Genomic DNA, 16,393 nt, shown 5'->3' with positions numbered 1-16,393 from the left:
TGGTATGGTGAACGTACGTGCGTCATGCGTAACCGTGACGAAAGACAAGACCCGGAAAAGAGATATGATTCGCTCCAGGCGCCATCTTTGTAAGGTCAATAAGTATAATAATCACATTTTACCATGGATGTATGTGTCTTATAATACATCCATGCATTATACTCCAAATTGACAAGATAATGTTTTTCAAATGTGGTTACAAAGGAACTTGCAGTTAATGACAAGGGAATAACTTCTGTACAGTCATTTGGTTAATTCTCAAAAAGGAGCTCAGCAACACTGAAGACAAAGTAAAGTGGATGATTCTCTCCTTGGTGAAAAACAACCCTTCACAACATCTAGCTAGGTCAAGAACACTCTCTGGGAGGTAAGCGTACCATTGTCAAAGCCATTGGCAATACAGAGGATTTACCACAAGGTGAAAACCACTGGTATCATTCACAAACAGAAAGGCTAGATTAGACTTTGCCAGACAACATCTAAAAAAGCTTCCTCAGTTCTGGAACAAGATTCTTTGGACAGGTGAAACCAAAATTAACTTGTACCAGAATGATGGAAAGAGAAGGAACTGTTCAGTATCCAAAACATACATCATCATCTGTCAAACATGGTGGAAGCAGTGTAATGGCATGGGCATGTACAGTATGGCTGTCAGTGGAACTGGGTCACTGGTTTTTATTGACGTGACTGCTGACAGAAGTAGCAGGATGAATTATGAAGTGTATCTGCTCAGATTCTGCCAAATACTGCAAAACTGATGGGACGATGCTTCACAGTCCAGATGGATAATGACCTAAGCCATACTGCAAAAGCAGCCTGAGAGCTTCTCAAGGCAAGCAAAAAAAGAATATTCCTCAATGGCCGAGTCAGTCAGCAAACCTCAACCCAATTGAGTATGCCTTTGACTTACTGAAGGTAAGGTTACAATTCCTTAACAGTTACTGCAATATTTTTGTTAACTTCTTTAAGCTGAAAGTCTACACTTGACTCGTATCTCAATGCCTGTTTCACATCCATTGTGGTGGTGTACAGAGGCAAAATTACAAAAACTGTCACTGTCCAAATACTTATGGACCCAACTGTACTGCACTTGATCTGTATTTTCTATTCAGGAGCTTGCTCAGCTATCAGGAAGATAAGTGCCTAACTTCTATATATGCTGAGGTAAACTGTGAGAACTGGTCAAAAGCTCCAGCCGGTCGCTGGAGCTTGAGTTAGGATTTTCGAGTATTAGTATTTTCAAGCTTAAGAATACATTTTCACGCTCAATATTTTCTTATTGTGGCAGAAGTGAAATGTAGCAGTTGTGTGACAAAGTATTTTTATTGTTAAACACAATATAACAAATTAAGATGAACAAAGTTAGCCATTCGTCTTTATTCCTATGAAAACATGTAGTGATTTCTATACAAATGATCAAAAACTGAGATTACGATGACAACCAAAGATGGTATCATAACATCAGTCTTTAGATCAAACTGTTGACATTTGGCTGCTAAAACAAAACAGTAATTAAAGTAATCAGATCAAAGAAACTTGATCTACATTATTTTTAATAAAACAAAAGTCAACAGTGAAGGATAAAACAAATAGGATAAATAAAATTACTGAGGATTTTATTTCACATATGTATGATTCAACTCTTCATTTTATGAAAGCAACATCAGGGATCTGGCCTTCCGTCTGGAAAAAGAAAAAAAAAAAACATTTTAGGGACTTACTATAAAAATGATCACACCTGTACAGAAATTACATTAAATCAATATAAATCATTTTACCTTTAACTGAGTGAAGATTTGTGCCGCCCTGTTGAAATCCCACTCATTGTCTTGCAGACACCTGTGACAGAGAACAAGTGTTTAGATATTTTAAATGAAGTGAATAAATTATGTCATGCATCATTGCCAACACTACATGCACAAACACATGACTTACTTTTGGGACCATTCCAGGTTCATGCCAGACTTCTGTGAGAAGGCTGTAAGCATCTCTTGCTGCGGTGCAGTGAGGGTGGGGACGGGGCTGGATGATGGAGTCGGGGCGGGAGCCACAAAAGCGCGGCGGATCTCCTCTGTTGTGGCCATCCGGATGAAGAGCTGGTCGTTCACGATGCACAAACTGTGTCACAGGAGAAACACAGTAGACAATGAAGTTTCAATGTTTCAGGTATTCCAGGAGGGGGAGGACTTCCTCCTGACTTATGTGCACAATTTACTGCTGGATACACCTGCATCGCCAGGTTACTAGGTATGCTAAGCTAAAACCAATGAAATCCACAACAACTGCTGTGCAATAAATCCTACCTTCATGAAAACCACAATATTAGTTTTTTATGGTTTAACAGAAGTGTTGGTATTAGACTTCATTAGCTAATAAACTGGCAACTTGAGTACTTTTGGTTAATCAAATACCAGCAGCATTTAGACCTCTACTGCTCATAAAAAGATCTGGGCACCTACATGTTTGAGAAAATCATTTATTTGAGACAACCAGAAACTGAATTTAGGACCAATTGTGGAAAAAAGTATCAGCACACTGAATCACAGTTAGCTTTATGAAACTAACAATCTGGTGCATCGGGTGACCTAGTGGTTAAGATGCATATCATATAACCCTTCTCCGTCATATCCTCTCTCTCGCTGCCCTTCATAGTCCATATCTTCATTGTAAACTGTCAATTCTTATTAAAATTGGTGATTTTAGTACACAGGGCTTTTTATTCATGGCTGTTAAAGCAGATATGACAAGGATGTTTGTCTTTATGTCTAGTTCATTTTCTTGATCCACAACTGTTGTTAATATGTTTGTACTTTGAAACAGGCACTTCCACAGGGGAAAACAAGATGGACAACAGGAAGGTGATAAAAAACCACTGGGAGCTCACTAAACTTACCCAGAACCCCCTGCTGGGACTGTGATTAAAACTCGAGAGAAGGCCATGGTGGAGTCTCGGGATTTACCATCAACAGCAACTGAAAAACAGACACGACACAAATTAGTAACAAAATCAACACCACTTATCTTTGCACTGAATGAGAACCTCATTTAAAGTCATGATGAGCAAACATCTCACCTTCTTTGAAGACTCCACTCACTGTGAATGACAGTAGTGTGTTCTAAAAAAGAAAACATTTTTAAGAGAATGAATACAGAAAAATGATTCACAGTGAGAGGAAGAGACTAATGACAAGTGCTGGCCAACACAACAAACATGAACTCACTGTGTAGGTGTTTACGTCGACAGTAAAGGAGGCGATGTCGTGCTGTGTTTTGGGCAACTCGTTGAGGAAAGCCACTACGTTCAGTCGCGTGTGCTTCAGAAGTCGAAATCTCATCGCTAAAGGAGGCGAGGTCCAGAGAGGGAAAACATCAAATCACAAAAATATCCAGACTTAACAATTCAGATGCATTGACAGGTCAAAAGCCTGAAAGGTAATTTAGGAAAAGTCTCACCAATGAAAATGAGGCTGTCACTGTTGCTGGGTAATTGCTGGGATACAGCCTTAATAGACCTGACTAAGAAACCCCGCCTACTCACTGACTGAAACGTGGGTTTGTTTCTTTCTATTTCACCCTCGGTGGATGATGAATGTTCAACAATGTTTTGCCATGCATGGACATCTACCCAGTTAGTGAACTCACACAAATATATTTCTTGCTCGATTTCAATTGTAAACGGCAATTGAGGATTAATAAACCGATACCCTGCAGGAGGTAAACTTTCCCCCATGAAAGATAAACTCACTGGAGTCTTTGATCCTCTTCAGGTTTCGACTGTCTTTGTGATACTCTCCCAGACTGCTCCTAAACATAAGAGGAGAGGGACAGATAAAATCAGTGTGAATACAGCTCAGACTAATATAGGGTGGTGTCAGGGATAAGAGCAGCTAATGATGGGGGAAGCTAAGCAAAAATCTTGTACATGAATAACTTCATTAAATCCTACCAGTTGAAAAACTGAAAAACTATGCACCCCATTACACATAAACAGAAGTGTGTGTCTTTTAGTGCGTTCTTACCTGGAGGGATTCTGGGTGGAGTAAGGTGTTGTGAGGGATAAAGATGCTCCATCATGGTAAGCATCCAGAAGCGGCTGTCTGTCCCCCGAGTCGTATATACTGTAGTACCTGCAACACAGTCAAATTAACATACTTGCCCTCACAGATTTTTTGGGAATAAGGTTGTATAAAAAGCCATACAGGTTAATGAACCGCTACTTGGGTCACATTGCCAGTGCAATTACCCTGGGAAACAGCCACCAATTAAATGACTCTTAATAAAAATGTGGAAACTCACTGTTGCAAGAAGCGAAGGATGAGAGCCTTGATTTCATCGGAACCAAAACAGCTGCCCTGGATTGTCAAAAGGTAAAACATTTGTGAGGTATATGAAGAAGACATTTCTAAAATTAATTAATTAACAGCATTAACACCTTGGAGAGGTTATACTGAATGTCCCGTATTCCTAGAAGATATCCTAAACATGTCAGTTCGAGCAAAAATATACTATTGTAAATCACGAGTTAAAACAAGTAACCTTGCACGGAGGGATGGTGGTGGGTGTTTCCACATCAAATCCAATGGGTGGGGGGAGGTCATGACCATCCTAAAAAGGAGAGCACACATGAAGTAAAATACATGAGAGAGAAATCCAGACTGGTGGATTGCTTGACCAGTTAAAGATCAAAATATACATCAATTAGAAATAATATCCAAGTGGAAGCAATATCTCTCCTTACAACTCAAAGCAGCATTTTGTCCCAGTAAGGATCTGATAATGCTCATTTGCATTCAGCTTGTAATTTACTGCCCTCTTGTGGCTGCGGTAGGTTATTGTCTCTGGAAGCTAGCTCGACTACCAGCTGTTGCATCTATCGTTTCTGTCATTTTCACACAAATTTGTTGTGTCCTGTTGACAAAGGCGAAGTAATTTTTTTTTGGATACAGTGGGGAAAAGTTGGCGAACCCTTTGGAATTACCCGGTTTCCTGCATTACTTTGTCATAAAATGTGATCTTCTCTTCATCTAAGTCACATGCGTGGACAAACAAAAAATGTTCCCAGTAGCATTGGGAAGTTGCTCTGTCTGCTCTCTCTTCCTCTGTCCATTTAATTTAATTTAATTTAATATAGATCAAGATACTGCAACAACTCACGAACAATTGTCTAAATAAAAATTAGTACTGTATAATGCTAAAATGCATTGTTAATCAAATAATGAAAATGTAACAGTAAAGAAATACAGAGATGGAAAAGGTAGTAAAACTATAAAAACAAGACTATACCCATTAGGTGTATGTTATTGTATGAATACAAGTACACCTGGCGGTCCACAAAACCTACAGCTCTTATGCCTTTTGCAATATTGACTAAAAACACAGTAAATGGTTCAACGTCAACTTATCTTTGAAAAAAATACCTTCAACCCATGGTTTTTCATTATGCACTTAACGCTGAGTGTGGTTTGACTGCAACCAATGTAATGTACCATGAAAGAAAGGAGGCTGTTGGGAAAAGTTGAAATGAGATACACACGTGGACTTACCAGTTTGAGAAGCCGGGGAAACCTCTGCCGCACAGCACTGGTATGGGAACAAAAATCAAGAGCAGGAAAGTTACAATCACAAACCACATCACACACACACACAGATAAATCATGTTCAATACATTGATACCACTGTCAGTCACACCTGCTGACCCTCTTATGTCATTTTGTGCCTTTCAGTTGCTGTAATTTTAAGCCGTTACACTGTCAAGAACATTTGGGAGAATACAGTCATGTACAGATACATGGAAATAGTGTAACTACAACCAGTGTCTCAAGGGATTTATTCTTCTTTGTATTCAAGTAAATCGACAAATGGACTATCATACACACTCTCATCCTCCCTTAAATTTCATGCTGTGCTCTTCGACAGTTCTCCCACCCCAAAGTGTACTTACCAGCAGGTATACTCACCCTCTCCCCCAATATGGAGATATACACAGATCTGACATGGGGAGGCAACACAAGCACACTTTTGCAGGAGCACACACATACAAACATGCAGAGACCCACAATCTACCAGACTGTGCTGGAAACCAGCAAACACATCCAATTTCAATTAGTAAAATAAAGAGGTTATGCACAGCTGCGAGAGAGGTGGCTGACGGTCTCATGAAAACTGCCCCCCTTCAAACTCTGGCCAAGATGTTGGGGAGCAGATGAATCTCACAAAACAGGGTCTGGTTAAAAAAAAAAAGGAAAAAAAAAAAAAAGAAAAGTAAAATGCACACAGACACAAGTAGTCTGACATTCAGGAGAGGTGCCAATCGCTATTTGAGTTTGTCGGTGTCTGCGCCCATGATTATCAGCAAAGAAAGAACCTGAGAACAGAACTGAACAAAAAGGACAGCAGGCCTCAAACTGAGCTGGACCCAGCAGTCTCACCACTCATCCTATAGCCTTCCCCTGCTGTGCAAGCAAAGCAGTTATCAGTATCTCACAGCCATCATCAACTCTGAAGAGATGGGTCTTCTTGAACTAGTAATTATAGGCTTTAAATTTTCTAGCTTAATTTGGGCCCCATACCTCTGCTTACAGAGGGACTGGAATATCATTAAGCTTTCGACTGAAGTGATAATTCTCTACTCTGCTCTCTCTGCTTGACATTTGAGCCTTTTGTACTGGTCACAGCTATCAGAAACTGGAAGAGGAAGCGTTTTCACGTTTTTTCATTTGACTTACTCCGGGCAAAACTGAACTTCAATTTTCAGTTCAGAACATATTTCCCTCAGACATTAGTTAAGGGTATTTGCCAAACTCTCCACTTCATTCACTGAACCACAGAGGCCCGTCTAGGCCAAAGAGAACCAAGAGAAGAGAGAGACCGCCTTTGATCTTTGGCTCATCATAGGTCATTGATAATGACATGTATCCCCTTCTGTCTCAGCCCAACGGCATTTCCTGTGGAGTCCCGTCTTCTCAATTTCTTCTGGTCGCATTCTTAGTGAGTCCGAGCTCACGGGGACTAAGGCTGAGTAATCGTGACTGTGCCTGCCTTAGGTTGTCCCAGGGTTTCGAGGTGGGATCTTACCCGTCATAGGCTATCCAGCCTTCCATACTCGCCTGATACAGGGGGCCAAGTGGGCAAGGGTGCTATGAGGGGATGGGAATCATTGGCTGTGGATTTTCTTTGTTTCATCCAAACAATTGTCAACACAACTGTGGATTGCCCTCTCTCCAATAAACAACCTACACTGTTATACAGTACTGCTCAAGAGATGGTTTTGGCTTTGTATTTTTGAAAGCAGTTCACAGCAGATTGTGTTAGAAGTCATGCTGAATGTCTTCTTTCAAAAAAGTGCTTCTTCTCAGAGTTATATATCTGCAGCAGTGTGATGGTGTTTTGCAGCAGCTAATGGGATAACTAACCAGGATGGCAGCAGAGGAGTGCTGGGTGCAGCATCACTGAGTACCATAAAAGAGACCAAAGCATGAAAAGATGTCCCACAAAAAGGTGAATAACTGGCAGAGAGAAGATAGCTGTTCAAACTGTGGAGAATTTAAGCAAGCTGAAAGGAAAACGATGTGCATCGTGGTTAGATGGTCCTCTCAGCAACTTTTAGAATAAAGAAATGTTTAGTTTGCAGTGTGAAAAAGAAATATTAATCATCAAGTGTGAAGGAACGTGTAAAACAAAACCAAAAATCTTTTGAATTTTTTTCAATTCCAAATGAATTTATGCATTTCTTATCTCCCCCTTTCTTTCTCTCATGCACAACGACACACAATGTACACAAATACAGGGAGTTAACGGTGAATGTCAGCTGGCTCTGCTTTGTCCTTTTGTCCTAGTTCACCCTTGACTGTTGGGGGAAACGGTTTCAGTTATCATAGTTTCAGACATCTCTCTCACACACACAGACACAAAAACACAAAGGCTTGCTTATCCTTCTTTTTTTTTTAGCACATTGCCGCTTATTTTTGTTATACAGGAAAGACCCGTGGACACCCATAGTCACACACAGTCAGTCACACCACTGTGTCCCTTCCATAAAAGCATCTCCACTCACCCCCCAAAATCGCTGACTGACCTGATGTATGACGCCTGATCCTTGAAGTAGAGACACAGAGGGTTCCTGTTCAGCCACAGCTCCACCAGCTTCAGGCCTTTCACCTTGTCCAGCTCCCGGTCAGACTTCAGCTGGAGGACCCCACAGTAACAGAGCAATATGGTGTGAGGGGAGGATTTTTTTTATTTTTTTTTTTATGTCTGGTTATTATACTAGATCAACTGAACAGCCAGTCTCACCTCATTGTGGGAAAGGTTAAGGGTCTTCAGATTAGGCACCTTGGTAACCAATTCAGCGAGTTCATCCAGTTTGTGAATACGGTTGTTGCTCATGTTCAAGCAAGCCAGCTGGTAACAGTCAAGAGGAGATATGTGTAAGCAAATGCACTTTGACACATCACCTGATTAGAAAGCAGCTTGGGTGTGGACCTCCAACATGACAACAGCAAATAGTTCATTAGTTACTTTCCAAAAAATAACATTACAACCATCCACTGTATGGATGTTACCTCTGGAATGTTTTCTTCAATGATCCTGATGACAGCTTCCATGTGTGTCTTCCGATTCAAGGTGACTTCAATTTTGTGGGACACCAGGTCTGTGACATAAAATAAAATTAGGAATCAAAACACTCAAATACTCCAAATTGGAAAATCATTTAGTATCATTTTCAGTGGCTGCATAGTAATCAAATAAAGCTCTGCAAGGTTCAAACCCATCACCAGATTGCCTGCACCATCTTTAGAAACCTCAAAGTAAAACAGTGACCAAAGCAGTGACCATTTGCATACAAAGACACATAGAACAACAACAACATACAAAGATTAGATGCCTGGGAGAGGGGTGAGAGAGAGTAATTACCAGGGTCTGTTCGGATGTTGTTCAAGTCAAGTGCTTGCTGGGAACCATCAAAACGTTTTGCCATGCATTGCTGTGAAAGATAACACAACGCTCAACATGAGAAGCAAGATCAGCAAAAAAAAAAAGAAAAAAAAAGTCAAACTTTCTCCCATTCATTTTGATGAACAACAACAATAATAATAATAATAATGAATGGGCACTGTGCTTTACAACTGAATTCCTTGAACACCTCAACAGTCTGTTCCTGAGAAATCCCCTTTCCACCACTGTCAAATCAAGTCCAAAGCCGACCATACCCTGATTGCTCACCCTGAAGTAAATTTAAACGGACTTGAGGGCCCTCACTGCAAAAAAAATCACACATCACTTGATATTGAGCTACTTTTTAGTTCAAGTATTACTCACACTCATCAGAGAGACTAGATGAAATTTTAACCACCAGGGATCTGAGAGACTAAAAATCTTACTCTCAAAATGTTATTACTGTCACAGCCCCATCCAGAGGGTTCAAACAGTTTACTTCCTCTAGCTCACCTTCAGCTGCTCCAGGTGGTCTGGCTTCAGGTCAGAGAGGAGGAAAGATGGTGGAGCACTGCCGTTGACGTGTACCTCCACCTTCAAACATCAGGTGGCATCAGAGAGATCAATAAAAAGCGATATATCAAACACGTGTAGAGTTTTAGATTTAGTGGGATTTAAAGTTGTGTCAAAGCAGATAGGATAAGAACGTAATTTAACTCTAGCTATGTTCTGCAAGCTGCAGATAACCGTGTAGGATGTCACCATAATCTGAAGATACATATATCAAAACTGATCATTAAGAATATTGAACTTTTGACACTGAAAGATTTTCTGTTAAAGAGATTTATATTGTGACCCCAACATACCTTATAACCATCTGTGTCAGTGATCTTGTGAGAACATTTGCGTAAAGCATTGGCAGCAGGGGAATCATCCACGTAGAAATGTGCCCTGTCATGGTCAACATGGTACTGGAAAAATGGGGGAGAGAGAAAGACATGATGATCCATCCATATGAAGACATGCTCCAAAAACAGCCCCTTCCTAAAAACCTTTAGCTTAGCAGTTTGTCTAGATAGAAGATATCTTTCTTACAACCTGGAAATCATTTTTTTTTAATTACTATTAAATTGAGAACTACACAAAAGCATTTTTCAAAATCTATTACTTTGGTAATAAGTAAACATTGATAAGACAGTGTTGAACCTCACCTGTACAGGTGTGAAGGGAACTGAACAGATGTTCTGAAGAGCTGTCAATAACCATTTTTTGTCATATTTTCTTCCATGTGGAATCTGTCAAACAGAAAAAAAATTATAACATGATCTTATTTACCAGGTTACAAGGTAACCTGACCGTCTTGTGGTGACTATTAATAATACGCACCGTTACTTTGGACCAGCCTGACTGGTTTTTCCCTCCTCCACTGCCGCTTCCTCCACCTCGGTCTCCTCCCCTGAAGCCGCCGCCTCCTCCTCCTCTACCGCCTCCTCCCCCTTTGCCTTGTCGCCTATCTCGGTCAAATCGTCCATCTCCTTTCCGAAAAGGTCTTCCGTATGGGTTACTAAAGACAAGCCAAGGACATACAGTGGGGTCTAAGTCTGAGACAACTTGCCCATTTCACTTGAATCCAAAGCACGTAGAAACAATCCTCCTTTAGCCAGTGTCTACTGCCAGAACTTTTCCAGGAACATTTCAGTGCACTATGAAACTTCACCAATGTTTTGGACAGACAGAGGAACGAGGGTCTAAATTAAGTTCCTCTGCCATGGGCCCTTCTCAGACCTGGCATTAACATGCGTCTTGGCTGATCTGATCACAAGTGGACAGCTCTGAGGATGCCATTTCAGACCCGCCATTAACATGTGTTGAGTGACCACTTATGATCAGATCTCATTTCCCCACTCTATATGCAAATAAACTCGTATGTATTATGAAGGGTTGAGCGAATCATTGCCCTGCGCAAAGCTCTACAATGGAATAAAGTTTTATCCATTTTAAATAGTAAAATACTTTCGGTTCCTTGTGAAACTGCAGCAGAACATCCTTTGATTAGGCGGCCCTTCAATGTGGCCAACGACGCATTTGTGTTCACACTGCTGAGAATTTGGCCATACATGGCCCAGACCACCTCCGACTGTGGCCGGAGTGATCAGATCTCAAATGTGTCCTCAATGCGCCTTGGGTGCATTCACACCTGTACTTAAGGCTGTCCACTTGTGATTGGATCATAAGAGATGGATGTTTATGCCAGGTCTGAACGGGGCCATAGTTGCTCCAACAAACTTCCTGCTCTGTGGGCTGTGGGTAATATTTTTCAAAAGCCCAGGAACAAATGAAGCAGAGTTTCCTGTGGTGTTTCTAAATGTCTCCGTAACTAGCAAGTCTGAGAAGTAAACATTTTTTTTTGTATTGTTGCGATTGTTTATCTGAGTAGAGTTTCTGTGACTCTTCATCACAGATGTACTAGAAAAGTCTGGAAGGTGTATTGAGAAAAAAAAATCCTCTTATAATAATTGGAAACAGTTTTATTTACAGTAAATGTTTCACACCTGACTTTAAGGGTTAACATACATTTTGAATGTGATTCGACGTGACATTTCCCCACTCCTCTTTTATGATTGTTTTGCTAACTTTAAAAAATGAAACTGGCAGAGCTCCTGGTAATTTTAATAAATTTACACACTGGGAGCTGATAAAATTTAAAAGTTTGCTGGCAAGAAATCCATGAAAGTAAAACTGTAAAATGCATGTATAGTGTCACCATTTAGTTAAAATAAAACAGCATTAAGATAATAGTCATAAAATAGACGAACAAAACGACTGAACTGAGCTCCATTCACTTTCACAGTTTCACTTTTGTTTGTTACCCTTGAGGTTCCTTTGAGTGGGTAGACAGAGGTTTTCATATTCTGCATTGTGCAAGAAATGCTAAAGATGAAAATGGTCAGGCTTGTTCTACTTTCTCTTCCTGTGACTGACTAAAGCATAGTACAAACTCTCTGTGTGTCTCCCAGCGGTTGAAACATTTTATTTTAAACTTGTTATCCTTGCACTTAGATGAACATATTTGAAAGTTTCTTTTGGCTTCTACACAAACACAATTCTCTAAGCCCCTTTTATAAAGTGAGGTTCTTGTTTTAGAGCTTCTCCATGAGTCCCACCATAGCAAACATGATGACAGTTAAATTATCAACAGTCATGAGTTTCCCCTAGGGGATAAATAAAGTATCTATCTATCTATATATCTATGTCTGTTAATCAACACACTGGCTTAGTCAGTCAGCCACACTTACAATCTGTGCTGGGAATTGTTGTCCTGTGCGCCATCACTCATAGTGACATCTCCATCAGTATCTTCAAGCCTAGACCGTGGTCCAGGACCACCAAAGCCACCTGGGTGGCCTCCCCGTTGGCGGTCTCTGCGGGACCTGTCATACGACCGACCTTTGTGGGAACCTCGGCCTTTACGGTTGCGAAACTGTGGTGCGGTTCTATCATCATGCTCTGAAAAAAGGAACCAAAAAACAAAAGTTAGTCATTTTAACATGAATATCACATCACAAATATACATGATCGACAATACATTAATTAACATTAAGTCAAGCCAAAGTATATACAATTCTATCAGCACATAAGACAAGATGAAAGTTAAACATATCTAATAATGGACTTATTATGAGAGACTGAGAATAAATGGAGCCACAATGTCGCATTTATTTTTTTCAGTGTATAAACTGGAAAGAAATGTACACATCTTATGGTTATGGTTTCATGAACAGAATCTTTAGAGGATCTTACTGAAACCTACGCATATGTGTAGACATATTTCAAAACCTTTATCATATTAAATAAAAATATAAAAAATGTCTTCAATGCATAGACTGGGAACAAAACATACTAAAGGATAGGACCTTGCCTTATTGACCTCTGCAGTACCTGTATTCATTGTATTCTGCTTTAAGACTATAACCAATAATCTGGTATTGTAATTATAATAAAATAGTAGTAATAATATTGTACAAGGTAAATATTTATGTCTGTAAAGTGACATAATTAGACCTATAGACTGCCTTACATAATATATATACTTTTACCTCCTAGGACCATGAAATCAGTGCTTCTGACCTCTCTCCTCGACAAAAAGTCCTCATGGTCTGAAGAAAAATGGTAAAAGTAGCAGAGAAAGTGTAAGATTAATGCTGTGGTGAACAGGTTTTCTTACCGTTGTAGTAATGCCCGCCATCCGCCATATTTCTCAGACAGTGTTAGACTGAAAAAACAAAAAAAAAACATACACGCACAACTCTGGGTGGAAAAAATAATATCCGCAGGGCCTCTCTTTCATGAAACACAAAGGCAAGGCTGTGGAAGGAACTCCGTCATCGCTAGTGGGTCAGAGAAAGACAAAGAAGAGCACGACCTGATTGCAGGGAGTGCTCTTTAACTAGCTGTTAGCTTAGCTGGCTAGCTTCTCCGACTGCGCGTTGACGAGAAGACAAAGGAAGTGCTACGTTCACACTATTTAACCTTCCGGGGCAAGATAATGGCGCGGGAATGGAAGGAAGAAAAACTGAGTCCGTGGTCAAAACGTAAAACACTAACATGAAAGACAACACAATATAACTAAAGTATAGCTTAACAAAAAAAGGTTGTTAGACGTCGTACTAAAAGTCTTACCGTTGTGTAATTTTGTGATACTTTTGTTTTATCCGTGAAAGAAAAAAATGTGGAATGTAACACTGACGGAGCACACTGACTGTTTTACATTTATACATTAAGTATATTTTGCTGATAACATACAGAGAAAACGTGCTTTTACCTCAATAAGGTTGTGAATGCAGGACTTCCATTTGTAACAAAGTATTTTTTTTTTTTAAATGTGATATTTTTACCTTTACTGAAGTGAAAGAAATGTATTTCTTTAATTTAAAGAAAGAAAGGAAATTATTTATTTCACCCCTGTAGGGTATAAGGTACACCTTGCCAAAACTGGAATTATTCGAAAATATTCCAGTAAGATAACATTCCTTGTGCACTTGTTTTTTATACTTTCATTTGTTTTTATTTTTTCATGTACCGTAATACTACTTTTTAAATACTTCTTAAGGTACTTTTACATCAACAAAACAACTATAGAAGCAGGTCTTTGTTGTCCAAATGTTTTCTTGTTTCAAATATATTAACCTAAACTTTCAGTAATAAAATAATCTAATATGAAACAGTTGTATTAGTTTGGTTGTCTGCTGCTGTCGTGACCAGGTGTTGCTAATCCTCCGATTACTGTAATGTGAAACAGTTACCACAATTACCGTGAGTGCTCAGAGTTCATCCCTTTTAGTATTCTTACAGTCAAGGATTTTCAAACGATCTTGCGGTCAGGGTTGAGCAGTATAGAGCTCAATAGGGATAATGGTGTATTTTAGGAAAGTCCATTAGTGCCTAAAGAAATTTTTGCCAAATTATCATTAGTGTTGTTTTTCTCAAGGCATTCTTCATAATTCATAACAATAAACTGCATTTCTAATTGAAATCTAATGCAGTCAAAAAAGAGTGTTTTGATGATTATCAAAGTGTTGTGCTGTTATATCAGACTATCACTATAAAGTTACACTGACAATGCCACAGGTTTCAGTATGGTGCTGTCCTTGATTCTGCCAAGATTTCTCTCTGATTGACACACAAACCATCTGACAAGTTCAATTTTGAAAAAAGGTGACTAAAAACAGGTGAGAAAAGTAATGCAGGCACAAGCTAAGCTTTGTTTACTTTCAAATATTATCCCCATCAGACCTCTCCATGTCAAAGCATACTCTAACAACCAGGCTTCAATCACACCTACGTGACTTACCAGCCCAGGAAATCCTACCTAAAGCGAGTCAAAAGCTGGCTAGCCCACGTGTTTGTGATTAATGGACCAAACTTACCTTCATCCAGTACACGTGTGACCACAAGGTTGGGGTAGTTTCTCTGACACAAAGTCACACGGTCCATCCAGAAAACCTCGTCAAACTCAGCTTTTGGGGAAACTGTCATAAACTTGTCATTTGGAAAACATTCAAAAACAACACTGCCAGATGCTGAATCGGTTTTGTTGAGGTGAAATGTAAATTTTAACTTTTTTTTTTCTTTTTACAGCTTCACCTCAGTCAGCTAAGCAGTAAATTGTGTTAGCTAAAGCTAACTGTTAGCGTTATCGTGGCGGAGGATCTTGCCAGACTCACAGACATAACCCGAAAAATATTTACCGATTAATTTCTTTTTCCGTGGTAATATATCTTCTGAGGTATTGTGGAGCACCTGCCTACTGTCTGTTGTTCAGGATAGTGTCAGTCATCTCTATCCCACCTGACTTCTCCAGCACGAACAACAACAGGGCGCCACCAGGTGGAGGTACTGCACCTGTACGTCGTACATGTCACGTCCATGAGGTTCTGATGGTCTGTGGCGTTCAGTCAACTCTACGGTCATTTGTAGTTTGTGGTCCAGCTGTTACATTAGTGTTACATTAGCGTTCCTCAATGTAAGCAGGCCTACTTCAGTATAATTTTGAATCACTTTACTTGAGTGTTTTTACCACTTTGCATTTATTTGTAATGCTTTATTTTACAGGGCCTCCTAATAACAAACAAACCACGTGGTTATAGTTTGGTAGGAAAAATAGTTCTCAGACTTTTATTTTTGTTGGTTCAACTAGTTGTGTCGATCTTATTATTGACCTCCAGAAGATTTTCCCTGTAAGAAATGTCTCTATTTAAACTACAATGAATTTATTGCTCATTCATTTATTATTGGAAACTTTCTTCATTTATGCTGAAATGTATGTATGTCTCTAGACCCATTTCGAAAGTGTACCAACTGATCACTATCTATTTCATTCATAATTGTTTCCAAATTATGTGGTTCTTTCCAGGATTCTTCTTAGATTATTTGGAAATAATTTGGAATTTACAAATCATTTGTTTGACAGTAGGTTTCCAGTTATTTAAGATTAAGATTATACATAAAACATGAGATTGTAAAATACAATACATTGTTATATTTGGAAAAGTTGGGATTTCCACTTGAAGTTAAATAAAGTTCTGCAGATATGAAAAATATTTGGCAGCATATCATGAATTTGTACCAAGATTGAAGCTGTTAAAATCTTAGTCAATCCATGGGAGTGTGTGTATTTATATACTTTGATGAGGGGATACATACTGTTTGCTTGCTCTCCTCTTTCTCTTTGTAGTTCATATATCTGTAACCTGTTGGTGTTATATGAAATGACAGGAGTGCATTTTTGTAGTGTCAGGGATGTTGATATATGAAGACTGAGCAGATCAAGGCATTCACTGTTTATTTCACTTAGGTTGCACCACATAATATGAGAAGGTGTTTTGTATCATCAACTGTATTCAGCCTATAAGACAAGGAAAGCATAACATTTCAGCTGCATCATATGTAAATAATTCAA

At 39.3% G+C, this 16,393-nt stretch overlaps 1 protein-coding gene across 1 annotated transcript; it reads right to left on the bottom strand.

The window, feature by feature from the left end:
• Positions 1-1,355: 1,355 nt before the first annotated feature.
• nxf1 (nuclear RNA export factor 1) lies at positions 1,356-13,399 on the bottom strand. Its single transcript, XM_022760350.1, has 21 exons — positions 13,160-13,399; positions 12,231-12,441; positions 10,321-10,498; positions 10,146-10,229; positions 9,801-9,905; positions 9,448-9,528; positions 8,914-8,983; positions 8,562-8,650; positions 8,293-8,400; positions 8,075-8,184; positions 5,544-5,580; positions 4,537-4,605; positions 4,297-4,352; positions 4,020-4,127; positions 3,746-3,804; positions 3,222-3,337; positions 3,074-3,116; positions 2,894-2,972; positions 1,936-2,118; positions 1,779-1,839; positions 1,356-1,683 (listed from the first exon to the last, which is right to left on the bottom strand). Exons 1-21 carry the CDS (start codon positions 13,185-13,187, stop codon positions 1,645-1,647), a joined length of 1,914 nt encoding a protein of 637 aa, XP_022616071.1. The 5' UTR covers positions 13,188-13,399; the 3' UTR covers positions 1,356-1,644.
• Between the last annotated feature and the right edge of the window lie 2,994 nt (positions 13,400-16,393).

The sequence above is a fragment of the Seriola dumerili genome, unplaced genomic scaffold (genome assembly GCF_002260705.1).
Source record: "Seriola dumerili isolate Sdu_G_001 unplaced genomic scaffold, Sdu_1.0 BDQW01000331.1, whole genome shotgun sequence".
Taxonomy (NCBI): domain Eukaryota; kingdom Metazoa; phylum Chordata; class Actinopteri; order Carangiformes; family Carangidae; genus Seriola; species Seriola dumerili.
Note: the sequence above shows the minus strand (reverse complement) of the source record. Positions and strands in the feature narration are given on the sequence as shown.